General features: G+C 33.2%; 1 protein-coding gene across 4 annotated transcripts in view; it reads left to right on the top strand.

The window, feature by feature from the left end:
• zbtb20 (zinc finger and BTB domain containing 20) overlaps nucleotides 1–16066 on the top strand; it is a 74697-nt gene extending 58631 nt beyond the window's left edge. For all 4 annotated transcript variants that reach the window (XM_048984371.1, XM_048984372.1, XM_048984370.1 and 1 more), the window contains one exon: nucleotides 1018–16066. In XM_048984371.1, the coding sequence (XP_048840328.1) occupies nucleotides 1018–1580 (563 nt within the window). In that variant the 3' untranslated portion in view covers nucleotides 1581–16066. The remainder of the gene's footprint in view (nucleotides 1–1017) is intronic.
• The last annotated feature ends 1121 nt before the right edge of the window (nucleotides 16067–17187 follow it).

Raw genomic sequence — 17187 nt, 5'->3', positions numbered from 1 at the left:
CAACAAATATTGAATCCTCCTGACATGTATATTTCAAATCATAGTTATATTATGAGTAAATGTGCCTAGGGAAAAAATATGGTAGAATATAATAGTATAGTAACATGATTCTGTGCCCCCAAGCCAACAACATAACAAACTTGGTCCACCTTAAACATCTTTTTATTCTCATCATACAATAGGCCTTAGTTGGTTTGGTAACTTGGTAGTTCAGTGGTAAGATCATTTTCCATGATTCGATTCCATAGCAGCACCATTCTTCAATAGCTTTAGGTTTGTAAAATAACTCATAATTATATTATTTTTTATTGGAAATACTGTGGATCTGGCACAGTGATGCTCCTAGAAGCCTGAAATTAAAATGGCTGCTATACAACCTTCATTAATACAGAAATGATATCCAGTTTGGCTCAAAGCAAATATTTTTTCGTTACTACAACAATGGAATAAAGTTTTCTAACGCCAATACATAAATAGCACTGGATAAAATACAAGAGATATCAAGTGATATCAAATCTCTGAGCTGCAATAGTTGTTACTTTTATTGCCTAGACACACACACACGTACCACAATCTATACAGCTTTTCAGTGGATTGTACCAGCTGTATTATGCATAACAATGTTACCTTGCAAAACTAATGTATTCGAATGTTATATGCAGATCTTTGGTCAAAAATCTGCTAATTCAAGTCTGCACTTCCTCTGCTCCTGAGCAGGGGGCGTAATGTGAATTGCTTCAATATAAAAATCAGATAATGAATAGGAATTGTGCGGAGACTCCGAGGTGTGTAAATTATTTTGGATTAAAGAATCAGTTAAGCAAATAAAATATATAGTAATTTTTTTTTCTCTGATTTACTAATATCTGGCTTTAAATTACAGCTGCGATTCCGCCATGGGAAATGCAGTTAACAGGTTTAATGTCTTCGGTATTAAGTGAAATGGCAGGACTACAGGAACGGATCTGTTCTGTTTGTGTGTCCGTCTTCTGATAATGAATTTGATTTCACGTTTAGGTGAGAAACCACACCAGTGTAGCATCTGCTGGCGCTCGTTCTCCCTGAAGGATTACCTAATAAAACACATGGTGACACATACAGGGGTGCGTGCCTATCAGTGCAGCATCTGCAACAAGCGCTTTACCCAGAAGAGCTCTCTCAACGTGCACATGCGCCTGCATCGCGGAGAGAAGTCCTACGAGTGTTACGTTTGCAAGAAGAAGTTCTCCCACAAAACCCTGCTGGAAAGACACATGGCACTACACAGCACAGGTGGGAGCGGAATGACAGGGGTTCCTGGGGCAGGGCCGGGGGCAGGGGCAGGGGCAGGGAGCCCCGTCTCCATTCCTGTGCCCATGGCCGTCTCGGAACCTGGTGCTGGAGCTGTGACCCTGTCCATTCCTTTGAGCGGAGGAGCCGGAGTGGGGGTGGCGGCAGGGGTCGGTCCGGCGGGCATGGGCGTGGCAGCGGAGGCTAGCTGCCAGGAGGGCACCACTTACGTGTGTTCGGTATGCCCGGCCAAGTTTGACCAAATTGAGCACTTCAATGACCACATGCGAATGCATGTGTCTGACGGATAAGTACAAAAGCAAAGAGGACTCATAGAAAGGCACTAGATTTTTTTTTTGTTTCTTTTCCTTATTTTGGGGTATGAAGAGAAATGAGTATAGACACTGGCACATTGTGTTTCCCAGACAAAACTAAATTCTTTTTTGGTACTCTAAAAAAAAAACAAAGGATGGTGGCCTTAAGGCTTATGTAGTTCAGCGTCGGTCCACTGGATGGACCCCTCACTACAGGCCTCCAAATGTATCCTTTCCTCCAATAGTCATTTATGTGTTGAACACCACCAAAAGGCCTACTATCTCTAAAAAAAAACAATATACACAAATTTATATACACAAGCACACACACGAAACACACAAATACCCATAAAGCAGTACAAAAGTAGACCTTTTCCTATACAGACCATTTTGGACACTCTACGAGTCCAAACGTACTGTGGTATGTGACTTCCTTCAAAAGAATTTTTAAGTACCTGGCTTGTACTTTGATTAATTTAAAAAAAATATCAATTGTCACAAATTTGCCTTTTGTATAGAATAAGAAAAGGGGAGTTATCAGTATGACACTGGGTTATTTATTATAATGCTATTAAGGGTTTACATTGCAGCTATTGTTAGATACAAGTCAATTTTCGTAATTGTACAATGTAACTTCCTGAAAGCGGTGAAAGAGTGATCGCTCACTTCTTTGATGCATTTTGATGGTTCTGGGAAAGTTTACGAGATAGCAATTTGTTTATATAACAGTATTTGAGCATTTTATTTTATTTTTATTTTTGCTTTCACTGCCACTAATACCTTAGAAGACTGTTAAGGCTAATTATTGACCTCTTCCAGTTAGAAAATGTGAGCTTAGAAGAGTAGAAAGTTTTAAAATAGAGGTTTTTTTTTAATCATTTTTATATTTTTGTTTAAGGACATTAAGTTTGCAGTTTGGCCAGCATTATACTTGTATATGCCGCCAATTATTGTCTTCATTTTAATTGCTGCTCCTTTATTGCATTAATTAACTTGCTTCAGACTGTTATCAGCTGCTGTTTCCATTTTTTTTTTAATCATGGTTTTCAGATTCACTTAAAGGTTTGCCAAGAATGAAGATCACAGCAGTAGTCTGGATTAGATCAAGAATTATCATGTTCATTTTAATCTCCCCACAAAAAAAAACTACAACCGTGTCTCTGAAAACCTCTGCTTTTCCTCTTAGCAACTGCATGACTGATGACTAGGCAGTTCAAAGTAAATGCACTACTTCTGATACACTAGCACCACCTGGTGGATAAAAGGGGAGTCTGTTTTTCTTAGCAGAAAATAAACTCGGATACAGAAGGAAGGCCTTTATGTTCCAATGTTTCATATTATTATTATTATTGTTATTATTATTATTATTGCTGTTGTTGATGTTATTGTTATTGGTGTTGTTTTGTGATTAATAATTATAATGGCAATGACAATAATAATAATAGTAGTTGTATTATATGATTTGCTTTCAGAATACTACCAATATAACAAACCCTAAAGATGGATATCACAATTACATAATAAGTACATTCCCATTTTTGGAAGTTCACATAGAAATACGAAGGCGGAGTGTGACGTTTTGAATTTAATGGGTTATTTATGTGTCACTCAATCTCTCGGATACTTGTTGCTTGTTGTATTCCATCAAGGCGAAGAAATAATGTTTCTGAAAAACACAACTGCCTATGGTTAAAATCTACAGATTTTGCTCATTATTTGAGTAATGGATATAGGTTGGATAATCTAGGAAAAAAAATCATTACAGGCTGCAATTAGTGTGTCTTTTCCTTTTAGGAAATTCACTAAATTCTAGACGAAAACAGTGCGACGTTGCGCATATCATGCAAATGCCTGCGCTTGATATTGTTTAGTTTAATAAAGGAATTCTGGTGTTTTGTTAATTTTTAAATTAAATATTTTTCTTTAAAGCTTGAGAGAAGGACTGCATTGTTTCCCTGCATATATGTTGCACTGCTTAAACCAATAAGTGCACTACTGTTACCAGAGTTGTTATAGTTTTAGAGAAAAATAATATTTTTTTTAATTAATGTTTTTAAGATTTAGAATTCATTTTGTGTTAGAATAGCTTTGTTCTTTTTATATAAAGTAAATGTTTCTTAGCTTTTGTTATTTCTTGCTATGTATGTATTCACTTGTGCAGTATTTGTGCAAGCATTTTCCTTTGAATCTGAACCATTTTGTGACTTTGTAGGATTTTTCTTCTCATTTCTTCCTGTTCTTTTCAGTTAATTCCCCATTAACAGCAATTATTGTCATGCATTAGGTAGAGCAGTTCTGTTTTTAATAGCATTCATACCAAACTCTGTAAAGCACACACAAAAAACAACAAAAAAAATCTAGTTAGAAAAAAAAAAATCATACTCACTGTTTTTCTGCACGTGTGGCTATACCTGATGCTATGTAGTTTATTATCTGTTTTTTTTTTTTGTACAGCATTTCACATTCGCTCTGGAAAATGTGTACGCTTCTGTGTGTGTGCGTGTGTGTGTGTGTGTGTGTGTGTGTGAGAGAGAGAGAGAGAGAGGGAGAGAGAGAGAGAGAACGTGATGTATTTGTCCTAGTCCAGGTGTGATTTCTGAAAAGTGGGGCTTCCTTTGCAATATACAGTGCAGGTACTGATGAGAGATAGCTGTCTTAGATATATCACTGTTCTCAGCATCACTGATTATATGCGGTGTCTTGTCATGCACAGTTTTGAACTCCTCCGTGAAATCTTTAAATAGGCCTTCTGTTAAACCCTGCCCTTTCGTTGAAAGAAAATAAATATTTTCCATGTTTAATTCCTGTTTTAGTTTTGCTGAATTTTAACTGGATACGGAAAGTAGCATTTAGAAAGACCCTATTGCACTAAATATGTTTAAATATATCCAGCTATTTAAAATGGAAAATTGAACATGTCTAGTAACTTGTTTATTAAAATACCAAATTCACACTCTGTGGTGGCTTCATCTAGTAATGTGGCACACGTTTCTGCGTGGTGTTTTCCATTTTAGAAAGTGTATCTATGTCGTGTAACAAAAAAAAAATAACAAAAACGAAAAAAACTGACCACAACTGTAACTTTCGTAAGCTAACGTGTGTGGGTATTCTTACAATCCATAAACTGTGACTGCCTTCAGTACAGTAAAATTGCCAGAGATACATTTAAAGTCTCCATTATGGATATTTTACTGTGTCATTATCTGATTATTCTGATTTTTAAAGTTGATTATAACAAATTTTGCCAAGAATTTTGAAAATCTTTTTGAAAGGTCGTGGCAGTGGCGCTGCATTTTAGGACAAAACCATGAAATTTATACTTATTGGAGTTAAATTCATACGTTATGCAATGCTTACAGCACTTAATTTACTTTATATTTCTGAGCAGTGATACATGGTGCCTGTGTTGACCCAGCCTTACATGGTCCTTAAATTGAAGTAAGCATTCACAACAAAGTGAATTATGGGGGGAAAAAAAATCCCATAAATTTAAACTATATAACTAGAGGAAAAAAGCTAAGTGGTGATGTATATATCACCATGTGAACGAGAAAAGTCTACTAATATGCAGATGCCTTATTATAAAACCATTGAAAACTAATAACTGGAAAGCATAGGTGAGATGAGCCTTAACTATAGACAAACAGCTTTCAAGCATAAAATATATGCAATCAGTATTCCTTTTTGTAAAAAAAAAAACTTCCTTGACACTTGAAACTTGAGGCACTACCACAAAGATCAGAAAATTGTCACTGCCAGCGGTAGTGTGCAGATCAAATCCCAGAAGTATATCATATATATGTGTATATATATGCGATATATCTCATCAGCGTTTTTTCTTTCAAAAATCCCACAAACATGTCATTGTACGTTTTATTTATGGTTAATAAAAGGAGACGCCTAAGTAACGTGAGTAAACGTTTTCTTTTTTTTTTTTTTTGAACTTTTGCTATTTAAAGAAATACCTTGTTTCTATTTTCACATAATTGTCAACCGTAATACAGCCTAAAAAAAAACGAATCTGTGGATGCTATGAAATTTGTTCATCCTATAAAATAGTCATAGGGCTCTCACCTTGTCTTAAAAACAAAAAACGCTTAAAATCTGTAATTTCTTCAACATTTTTCTTAAGTGTATCTGCTTAGGTTTCTCATAGTGTTAGAAACTCATTGTTCATTCATTGAAGTCGATAAACTGCCAAATTGAAGTGTAATGGGCTCTTATCTGTAGGCAAATTTTTTTTTTCCCACGGACAGGAAACACGTCTCTCACCTGTTTGTTTATTAATAATAACCCCTCTCATTAGAAAAATGGACAGCAAGCTTACTCACAGTCTGATTATGCTGCTTTAGCAATGGTTAGAGATCATTGACATTGATGTGATAATTGTTTGTTACATATTTTACCGCATGTTACTGTGTTACATGTATGGCCTGAGCTTTTAAAACTTGAAGATAAAAAGAAAAAAATCTCTCTCCACTTTCCTCAGACCCAGATTTTCTACATAAATATTTATTAATAGGCATAGCCTCTTTCAGGTACTTTTTTCAGCCTTGAGTGAAACTTAAAACTGAAATCAATAACTTAACACAATAATTGCTGGATGAATAGGATGGATTGGCATGTCCTGCTGTAAGTGAAACGGCTGCATTTAGTGCATGTGTGAGTTCCATTTAAAGGGTACCTATTTGACCTGAGGTCAGAAAGCATCTGAGTGATTGATACTGTCTCATCAGGTCAATATTTGAAAGAAACAAACCGATGCTAAATTTTGACATTATTCTTATAAGTAAGGAAAGTGCTACAGAACCACTGCATATACTCCAAATGTACAACGTAGACCTTAAATATTTTAACTCATATGTTTTTAATTTAAACAAATCTCCACTGATACAAATAGGTTTCAGTCATTGCTTCCTGTGCCGTTTTGTCATGCATTTACAGAACACATTCATATAAACAATTTAGCAAAAATTATGTTCTCCGTTTTAACCAAAACATTATTTGGTCTTGCATGTTGTATTTACACAAGATAGACAAACATTGTATATATACACAATTTGCTTCATACCTTTTGTGCAGTGAATTTGAATTATATTTGTCTATTATTTGTTTAGCTGTAGTTTTCCTCTATATTGGTTTTCTTTGCATTTACGAAATTGCAGATTTTTGAATACAGTATTTAGTGGGTAAAGGATAATAAGCCATTAATGTCTCTACATGGGCAAGCTTTCAGATATGGAAGTTTTTTCTATATGAAATTGGACACGACTGAAAGTTAACATTTTGCACTGAATGCAAAGAAAATTGTTACTGTGATAAATTTTAATTGAGGACAATATGGTAAAAATGTATGCGTTTAATTTCTGCATGGTGAAATCATTTTGTATCTCCTGATTTCACAGCGCCATAGAAATATCCCCTGATTTGGAATTCTATAATAATAATAATAATAACAATAATAACAATAATAATAGTTGGTTTAACTGCACTAAAAGTCACATTTTAGTACTGAGGTGAGCAGATCTTCCTATTTTAAAACATACAATTTAACATGGATTGTCTTTTGGGAGACCTGTTAGTACAGTAGCTGACATACCCCTAAAGGTAACTGTTAACTTATCAGTGAGATTGATTGATTATTTTAGTTTTTCTGTTTGTGTGTGGCTGATGTTTTTTTCTGCGTGATTTTATCTGCTTTTTATTTGATTTGTATTCAATGACTATGGTAAATATCTACAATTCTCAACATAGCATTATGTACCAGTTGAATTAATGGGCACCATTACTATTTACTTCAGTAGTACCACTTCACAAGCCAATAAACTCATATTTTGTATTTACACAAGTCTTTTACTATGAAATACTTTTTACAGGCACTAAACTTTTAATCCATCAACATATCTTACAGATTATAAGGATGGCTTAAGATGTAATACTTTCTTGCAAGCTTTTATAAACTAGTGTTAAAGTATATTGGTAGTCTATGTATCAAGTGCCTATTTGTATAGAATAAAGTCCTTTTCCTTAGTAGATGTTTAAAATATCACAATTTACCATTCAGCATATTATTGTAACATGTATTTTAATGTACAGTATACATTTAGAAAATGTTGGCAAGTTTTTTTTTTTTCCCGAGAAATCAGTACTTACAAGTCTATCTAAAAATAACCGGTCGTCATACTTCTAAATTACGAAGCAGCAATAAGAAACAAACTGGCATATGAATCTTTTTATTTAAACAAATGTGTATTTTAGTGGAATAAGCAGTGCATGTTTACGTTTGGATGGAAGCAACATTGCAACATTTAAGTATTTTTATTTATATCCTGTTTGATATATTTACCATTGATCGCTGATTTTAGCTTTGTAATTTCCCTGACTTGTCACACGTCACATTTTTTAACATTGTGCAGTTATTAATGTGTCATTTCTCTTTGCTCTTCCTTACAATAATAATATTTGATGGTGCAGAATAACCAAAGCAGAATCATTAACAGGATTTTTGTTGATCTTTCCTAATTAATATCTTTTATATTTGGTTATTGTTGAATCTAGCTGACAATAACAGTATTGTAAATTTTAAAACTGTATACTTCCCTCAAATAATTATTTATTTAAAATATACCATTTTAGTTTATTTTTTTTAAATCATGTTTACCGTGTTTTTAGGATATTTCTCCCCCAGCATTTTACTTTTAATTAAGAATTATGACATTATGTATCGTTAAGAAAATCATCTGTTGCTTTAAAGCTGCGCTTTTGCCCTTAACATTAATAATGGTAATAAGCAAGTATACAGTTATTTTCAGTATATATTAATTCCAAAAGTAACTGCAATCACAATTGTTAAAAAAGAGAAACAGCAATGGAGGTCTAACTGAAGAATGATTAAACTCATAGTCATAATCAATGGTGCATTAATTTCAGTGCTTTGTGAAAAACAAATACAAATTTTATTGTATCCTGAACCGTAACATTTATCTTTGTATTAACTAACTTGAAACATGCATAACTTTACTGCCCGGAAGTGACTTCTCGTACATTGCTTAAATATGAATGAATATACACGGATATGAAAATCCTGTACATAAAAGCCTGACCTAAACCCGTGGAAGCATGATGGTACGCTTTTCCTGCAGATCCTTTGGCATCATCACAGTTATCACTCAAACTGTCCAAACCGCATCCCATGAAGCCATTAAAAGTTGTAACATTTTTAGAGATTCATAGTATCTTCAATAAATCTAACGCAGCTTCACATTCAATTATTCAAAAAAAAAAAAAAATGCTGTACGAAATGCAAATCATTTAATCTGATTTTTCCTACAGTGAATTACAATATGAGCAGTTTGAAATTGGTATATATATATAAAAAAAATGAACAAAGTACAAGGAAACATGACAACAATGTAACCGAAAGTCATTGTTCTGGGGAGAAACATTATAGATTTTATCAATACAAAGTGTAATGTATCCTAACCTTCTCTATGTGTGATTTAGATTGATTTAGGTCCTGTGTATGATCTTTGATTCATCAGATCAAATATATAAACAGATAGTCTGTGCAAAGAACAATTGATTACATTTATTTAATATGACATATGATATACTTCTGTATTACTTCCAGAACTGGAAAAAAAATGTTAAGATTTACATATTGTGTGCAAGCAATCAAATTCTGGTAACAGTTGAGACTAAAAAGGTTTAATAACAGCCATTACACTTTTGAGACATATTCACTTAATTAAGCAAATTTAGCTAATAGTGAGTAAGACCAGTGTTTGAGAATTTCTACTTTGTCCTTTTTTATCCAGTGTAGCATTTCGACCTGAGTGTTTCAAATCTCCAGAAAAGAACAGTATTTGAAAAATATGACACCATGCCCCACCCCCCCCACCCCCCCCCATCAAGCACGCACAGTGAAACTGCTTTGATATGAATTTATAAAGTCATATCTCATGATAAAATGTATTCCGATTTGGTGCAGAATATACAGTATATAACTGAAACATATATTTATATATATATAAAAAGGATTTTGGGTGCAGTTCAGTTTGATTAGTTTTATGTAGAATATAGTTTCTTGTAATATGTTAAACAATTAGAGTGAATTCCAATCTAAGTCCATCTGAAAAGAATGAATATATGAATGTTGATTGAAGTTCCATGTAGAATCCAAATAAATATTATATATATATATATATGTTGTCTAACCAAGAATGTTCCCATCAAATGAGATCCCCATCAGGTATTTGCAGTCATAGATCCCTTTAAGGAACTGACCTCTTGATTCTTGAATGTTGACAAAAGTATATTATGTATTTTTCATACAGTTATTTTTTGTTGTGATTTCAGTATAGCTGTAATATCTCATATTATTTTAAGAAAGGCTATAGATACCAGAGTCAAAATTTGTCTTCGGAGTAGGATGTCATACAGGACGTTTGCAGACATTGTGCAAACACTGTGCATTATTTTCTTTCAATGCCACAGAATTAATGACATGATAATTATGTGAACGTTATGCCCTTTAAACCAACAGTGCAATAGATAGTGATGTCAGCTTATATAAAAGATAAAAACTGCATCTGTTTCATTAGTTAAATGACCAAAAATACGTAGCAAATTTGACCACCAATATTGTCTGTGCCTTATTCAGTATCAATATTTAGTAATACAGTAGTTTGAGCATCTATAAATCATCTGTCTTCGCCGAGTCATTATTTGAAATTAAATACATCTATTTTATACAAGGTGGCTCAGAAGAAACTATCCACTGGGCAAGATATCTGGAGAAAAACAGTGAAATCTGGAGTTAGGGAAAGATGCGGAATGGATGGGTGGTTTGAGAAGGAGAAAAAAAAAACGAATCAAGCGGATTTTTTTTTTTACCTGTACTTTAAGTTGAGGAAATGAACAGATAGATAAAAATACAAGTTATATATTGTTTTTTTCTGAAAAATATTTGACAGATATTCAGATGAAATTTCTTCAGTTTAGTATGGATTCCACAAGATGCTGAGCTATTATATAATTTCTTTATACTGTTAAAGCCAGAATACTGCCTTTTATTTTTACTTGAAGTGACTTGAATTCTGAGTAACTGCAAACGATGAGCACACATTTAATTAAATCTAATTCTTTTACAAGACCTGGACAATTCAAACCTTAGTCAAAGGTTGTCTCCCACAGACCTACCTGTAAGCTTTTGCTGTTACGTGAGGGAATTAAGTATGTGCATAGGTCCAAGCGTCTGCTCTGAAATGACTTGTTTCCGTGGTTGTTAAGTTTAAGCTGAAATGTGAGTTAGTTAGTGTTTTGATACTGTATGACAGTATTGTGGTATAGAATGTACCTTTGATGGCCTATACCCATGAGAATACAACATAGAATGGAACAGTGAAAGGATGCAGGCACTCTGTTATATATAATGAGAAATATTTATGTAAATTCTCTAATGAACTAGTTCCTTTATATTGCTGTACAATTATGGTCTTCCCATTCTTAATAAAAAGGCCTAAAAATCTATTTTTATTTCTTAGTTATTGATTTAAGCAGGACACAGGACAGGACTGGACAGATCCCTGAAATGGATTCATTGCACACTATTTTGTCAGATCATTTTTATTATTTGCTTAGTACCATGAGACACTTATCTGAATAGTTTGTCGCCATCTGTTCTTGACCAAAGGTATTGTTTTTAAGGCAAGATTCGGTATGTATTGAACATAATTATGCTTCTCGTTTTAGCACTCAGACCCCTTGTGTTGAACATGCTACATACTAGCGAGCTGATATTGTTTGTTTTTGTTGTTTTTTTTTAATCAAAGACCACTAGGGTGGCAGGTCGACATTGACTCCATGGTTGTTGTATTTCATGTCTGGGGTTTATGTTCTATAATGAATGGAATAATGTGAAAAATATCTGAGTGTAGATCCTCAGCATAAAAGCATTTGTTTGCGAATTGGCAATGCTAACATGAAATTTGATCCATTAATATGTGTTAGAGAATTTTATTGTACCAGGAAAAATATACAATTACCGCCTGAAATAAATGTTTGGCAAAGGTAAACAGATCAAGTTTTACAAGTAAAGTTACTCATGACTGATAATCACCGATACAGTAAATTTCTTTCAGGAGTAGCCTGACAGATATAATGCTTAATTGTTCTATTTGGGTTGTTGAATAATGTGAGACAACCCTCCCCTTACATTACAGGCTTAACCTAGATGGGTAGGTTCTAGTAGTGACTATTGTATATTATATTAGTTAATAATCAGGACTGGTATGCCGTTCTTGTTCAACAGCTTTTATAACAAATGCATTTTTTGTTAAATTCCATAAATCAGACCTTCTGATGTGCCATAAAATAACTTTGATCCACTTAACTCAGAAAATAATACTAAAAGCACTACTTGGAGCAATGCTCCTCTCAAAGAACGCCACTCACGTCAGTGCTGAAGCAGTGTGGATGCTGCAGAGATCCAGCAAACCCATAAATACACTAATGTCACTTAAGCTAGCTTAATCGAGGGTCTGGAGTATGCCACAAATTGAATAATCTTCTGTTACTGGTCAGAATAACAACCTTCATAACATTTGCTTTTTTTCCCCGTGTTTATTTTACTTATATAAAATAATATGATTTAACATTTATAGTAATTGCAGTGTATTTCTTGAACGAATGAAACAACTAGATTGGTGGGACACATTAGTTACAAATTTGGAACAATCAATTGACACAGCAGTTTTATATTGTGTTTTTTTTTTATTCTACCCAGTGTTACATTGTAGACAATCTAATTAGAATAGGGCTGAAATGTAGTATGTCTTAACATACTGGTATTTTTTTGTAAAAATTTTTCGGCAGTGTTAATTCCCAGAAGCTTCCCAATTCAAGCAATTAGGCATTTCATTAGGAACTCTCCGATACTCACTAGAGAAATTATCAGCTTTGTTTATACCAGTCCTAAAATTTCGAAAGGTACGGCAATCCTGAAGTGATTTATGTTGAAAATTTCAAGTAAAAAAACATGCTTTTTTTGAATAAAGGACCAAATATCCTATTTTGGAATGGTATATCGACATTTCTTCTTTAATTATAAGAAAAACCATCATTTAATTCCAAATCGTATTTTAATTGCACACTGGGAATTTTTTCCGATACTGTGTGAGAACAAGGTCAATCACAACTTGTGCAGGAGGGGTCAGCATGAGTGAGGCTGTGGCTGGTATATGTTATATGTCGTCACATAGCCAGTTCCCCTGATCTCAGCTTAAATATCTATTTCTGGTGAATCTGTTATAGAAAAAGATTACTACTTTGCATGATTAATTGTCTTGTCGATGGGACACTAATAATGAGTAACAGTCACCGATACATTACAGACTAATATAAATGATGTTTTATTTCGTTAAAAAGCCTGAGTCTGCATCATTCCAGCTTAGCACACTAGTCAAAGAGATTAACTAATAACTAATACTTCAGCATACTAACTCAGTGTAAACGTGAGTCCAGTTTGGCATGACATTCTCAGTGTCTCCTTATTTAATAACACATTGTAAATGTAACATTACAATTTTAGTACAAGAGATCAGAGTCCCTGATCATTTTAAGACCGTAAACTGAATTTTTATTTTAACTTTTTCTATATCCCATATTTCTGGAAAAGACCCTTGTTATTCAGTATTGCCTATATTTTGTACTGTGTTAAAGAACCTACAGATATTTTTATTGCCCATCTTTTTGGCATTCTCATTCGTGATTTCATCTTGAATTACAGAAAATAAATAATAATAATAATAATAATAATAATCTTGAAAACCAAGCTTTTGTGGTATCTAAATGGAAAAACCAAGTTTGCCCTTAAGAATATGCTGCAGTATTTTTGTTTCAACTTGTATCCTTGTGTTCAGAGATGGTTTAATTATGTTTCTATTGTTGTGATGAAATGAAACAAGTTTGTTATGTTATAACTGCTGTTTTGAGGTAGATAGTAAGTGGATTTATTTAAAAAAAATTGTGGGTGTTTGACTTGTCAGGAACACTGGACTGTGAGTGTGTTTCCAAATATTTAATGACTAAGGACTACAATTAAAGAACTAAACATAATCATTGTGGAAATCAACATTTTTATTCCCGTTTCCCACAAAGGCTGGAAAGCTACCCTGCTTCAGAGGGAACTGCTTAGAATGAGCACTCATCCTAACTACTCAAATTTTGTCAGTACAAAATTTGTCGGAGGGCAGGATATTTTTACCCCCAGTTCATTTGGTTTGGCACTGGAAGTATTGATTAAAGTAAGCAGAGATGACATGTATGGCACTGGTATGAATGACATCCAGTTATGGAGATAATCCAAAGCAAAACAAGTGGCAAAATCTATATTCCCAACCGAAATAGTTCTGCACATGTGATAAAGGTGAAAAAAAGAAAACCGTATGTGACTAATGATCCCATGACAAAGAAGTTCAGAGATTTGCACTAGTCAGCTATGTTTTCTTGGATTAATAGCAATATACTTGAGAGGATAAACGCACTTGCAAATCAAATAAATTTGGAACTCTGTATTGCACTATGATAGTGCTGTGTAGAAGATGACATCTGAGAAGGATTTTTAATTTCTGCATTGATATGTGAAATCTGTAGTTATACATTTCAGGCATGTTACCGTCGAGGTCTGTATGATGATATATGATAGCTTGAACACATTATTGAATAATTTTACTTTATTTGCAATTAAACCATTAATAGTACAATAGGTAAAATAGAGAACAATAGAGTTGTGGGCACATTATTTTCTGTTTGTTTCCTCTAGTGATATGTTTGGACAAATGGAACTGCACTTAAATGCCTTTAGTGTAATTACACTTAATAAGAATTTAAAAATTGGATGGACACCAAAATAAACTTGTTATGTAAAAGGAATTTTTTAAATTGCCTTTCACAGTAAAGTTTCTCTTCTCTGACTGATGGAAGGAAAAAAAGTAAATGGATTTAAAGGCTTTCGAGAAAGATTGATATATAAAATCAGTACACTCATGATCGCAATGATTTTTGTTGTTGTTGTTAATATCATTATTATAATTATAATTATAACACTAATAATAATAATAAAATAATCTAGAATGAATAAAATAGCAATAGTAGCTATCCTGTTATTACAGCTTTGTGGTGTTGCTGAATAACGATGTTGCAGTTTGTCTAAATCTGTTGCGTGTTTGAGGAAGCAAAGGTGCGTGCCTTCTTGTAGTTTTTTTGGTGAGCTTATTGCTGTTCAGAAGCTGAAGCCAGCCAATTGTGTTTGCACTAAAACCAAATGCTTTTGTGATGTAGAGTGTGTAAGTAAGCGTGTTGCTTCACTTTGACAGTATGCATGAGTATGAAATTGGCAAGTCCCAGGGCTAGGAGAATCATTTGTCGAATCACTGCTTAGAAAATCCCCAGAAATAATCTATATTCCATGTCGTTTTTAGATTTGGTACTATCCCATCTCAACATAAATATTTATACTGATCTATAATTCCACTAAAAATAATTCCATTCAATAAATAGTTGTGATACATTAAAAAAAAAAAAAGATGAAAACATGGTTTTTGTATGAAAATGCACTTACTGTTGTAATATAATGTATGAGGTCGCCTCAAGACCATTGGCCAGTTTGTTTGGTTTATTTATGTAATTATATTTTCTGTTGTAGACTTATTTTCTTTGACAAAAAAATTAGTTGAAGAAAAAAAACAAAAACAAATGCTTTGTCTTTGAAATGCACCTTATTTATGCTGATCTGAAAGGAGCTGATTGGCAGTCCAGTATCTCTGTTTTAGTACTTTACTTCACAGCATGTTTTACTTCAGTGTATTCTTTGGTTGTTTTCAACATTATGCTTGTTTTACTATACTGCCATACATATTAATAAAAAAAAACCTTTATCTATTTTCTAGAAATATTTAAAGGGATGTGCCAAAGTGTTAGAGGCGATCTCCCAAGTTCATTTAATTCATTTGTTTGTACATTCTTCCCTCTTTCTTTAGTTACAGCAATGGTATGTGCTTTATAAAATCATACATGTACACTCTATAAGTGCGTTAAACAGTTTATTTTAGCAACCGTATCCTTACTTGACATTTACACTTAGCCCTGTATTTCACGTATATTTACTAGTGATGTGTATATGTCATAATAAAGAAAATTGCCGTAATGCTTCATTATGTTACATATTATTGTGACTTTTTTCGAAATACTGTGAAGACTTATCTTGCATATACTTTATACAGAAGTATTAAGCCTTAATACAAAAGTCTAAAAAAAACTTGGTGTGGAAGAATAAACTGATTGTTGCTAAGTAAGGATGATTTTTTGTAAATGTTACCAGCACTTTTTTGTAATTTTCACTTTCTGAGGTATTGTACAAGTTCACGCTGTTTGTGAAGTTTGAATATGAAGGAATAAAAACTCTAGTACTTTCCTGTACATTACTGAATGTCGGACGTGTGTTTTTATTTTGCAGTCTAACAGCTTACATGTTTTCATTTAGCGCCTCTGAAAGATCTGTAATAGCACGTTGTACAGAAACACACAACAAAGCATATGTGGACAATATATGTTTTGTAATAATGTCAACATACATTGTTATCATTTTTAACCTTTTGTCGCTACAGAGTAAATCAAGGAAATGCATTGAGACATCCATGATTCCAGAAATTCATGTTACCATTTAAGGGACGATCAAATGTCTCTTTATTTTGGTATTTAATGTATTATATTTTAGCGTAATATATTTCACATCTATGAAATCTATTTTAAGAAATCATTTTAAGTGATAGACTAAGCATGTCAATTTACTTTTACCAAGTTACCACATATTTTTTGCATTACAATATTCTCTGCTAAAAACAAGCCATTAAAGTAAATTGAGAAAATAAAAATCACACCACCCTTTGCAAAAATATATAATAAAAAAAAATGATTATAATTGACATAAATAATAAGAGCCCTGCGATCCAGTAAGATAAGTGCTTTGGAAAATGGATGGATGGATAAATAATAAGAGAACAAGTTTCATGGATCCACCTGGTCAGGAGTTGTTTTGTCAATTCTGTGTCACATTTTTACGTGCTATACCTCTAGTATATACCCTTCTGGGGTCATGCCAGACATTTCTAGGCAATATCCAGCTCAGGGAGACCTCATCTTCTAAGTATGCAAGATATTCTCTGCAAAAACATCATAAGGGGTGTCCAGGTAATATTTATACCAAAATAAATCATAAGAATCAACATGAATAATATGTTGAGCCAATAAAAAAAACAATTTATCTACAACATAATTTATTCAAATACAGACATCTCCAAAACACTCTCTGCATGGTTTCTGTCTTTCGGCGTCAGATATGCTTCTTCAGACACGTCATTTTGCATGACCCAAACTTGTAAGCTTTATGTATTTATTAATATTAACCTTCATATTATGATTTGAAGGTTTTTCGATTTGCTTATAAAATGAGGTGGAACAATCCTACATTTCCGACATGCACTTGGCACAAGGTTCCAAGATAACAGAAACTAGTCTGTATGATGCTGTTTTACAGGTAAGTAAA

This window comes from Brienomyrus brachyistius, chromosome 18 (genome assembly GCF_023856365.1).
Source record: "Brienomyrus brachyistius isolate T26 chromosome 18, BBRACH_0.4, whole genome shotgun sequence".
Taxonomy (NCBI): Eukaryota; Metazoa; Chordata; class Actinopteri; order Osteoglossiformes; family Mormyridae; genus Brienomyrus; species Brienomyrus brachyistius.
The sequence above is the reverse complement of the archived record's forward strand: the minus strand, read 5'-3'. Positions and strand labels throughout refer to the sequence as shown.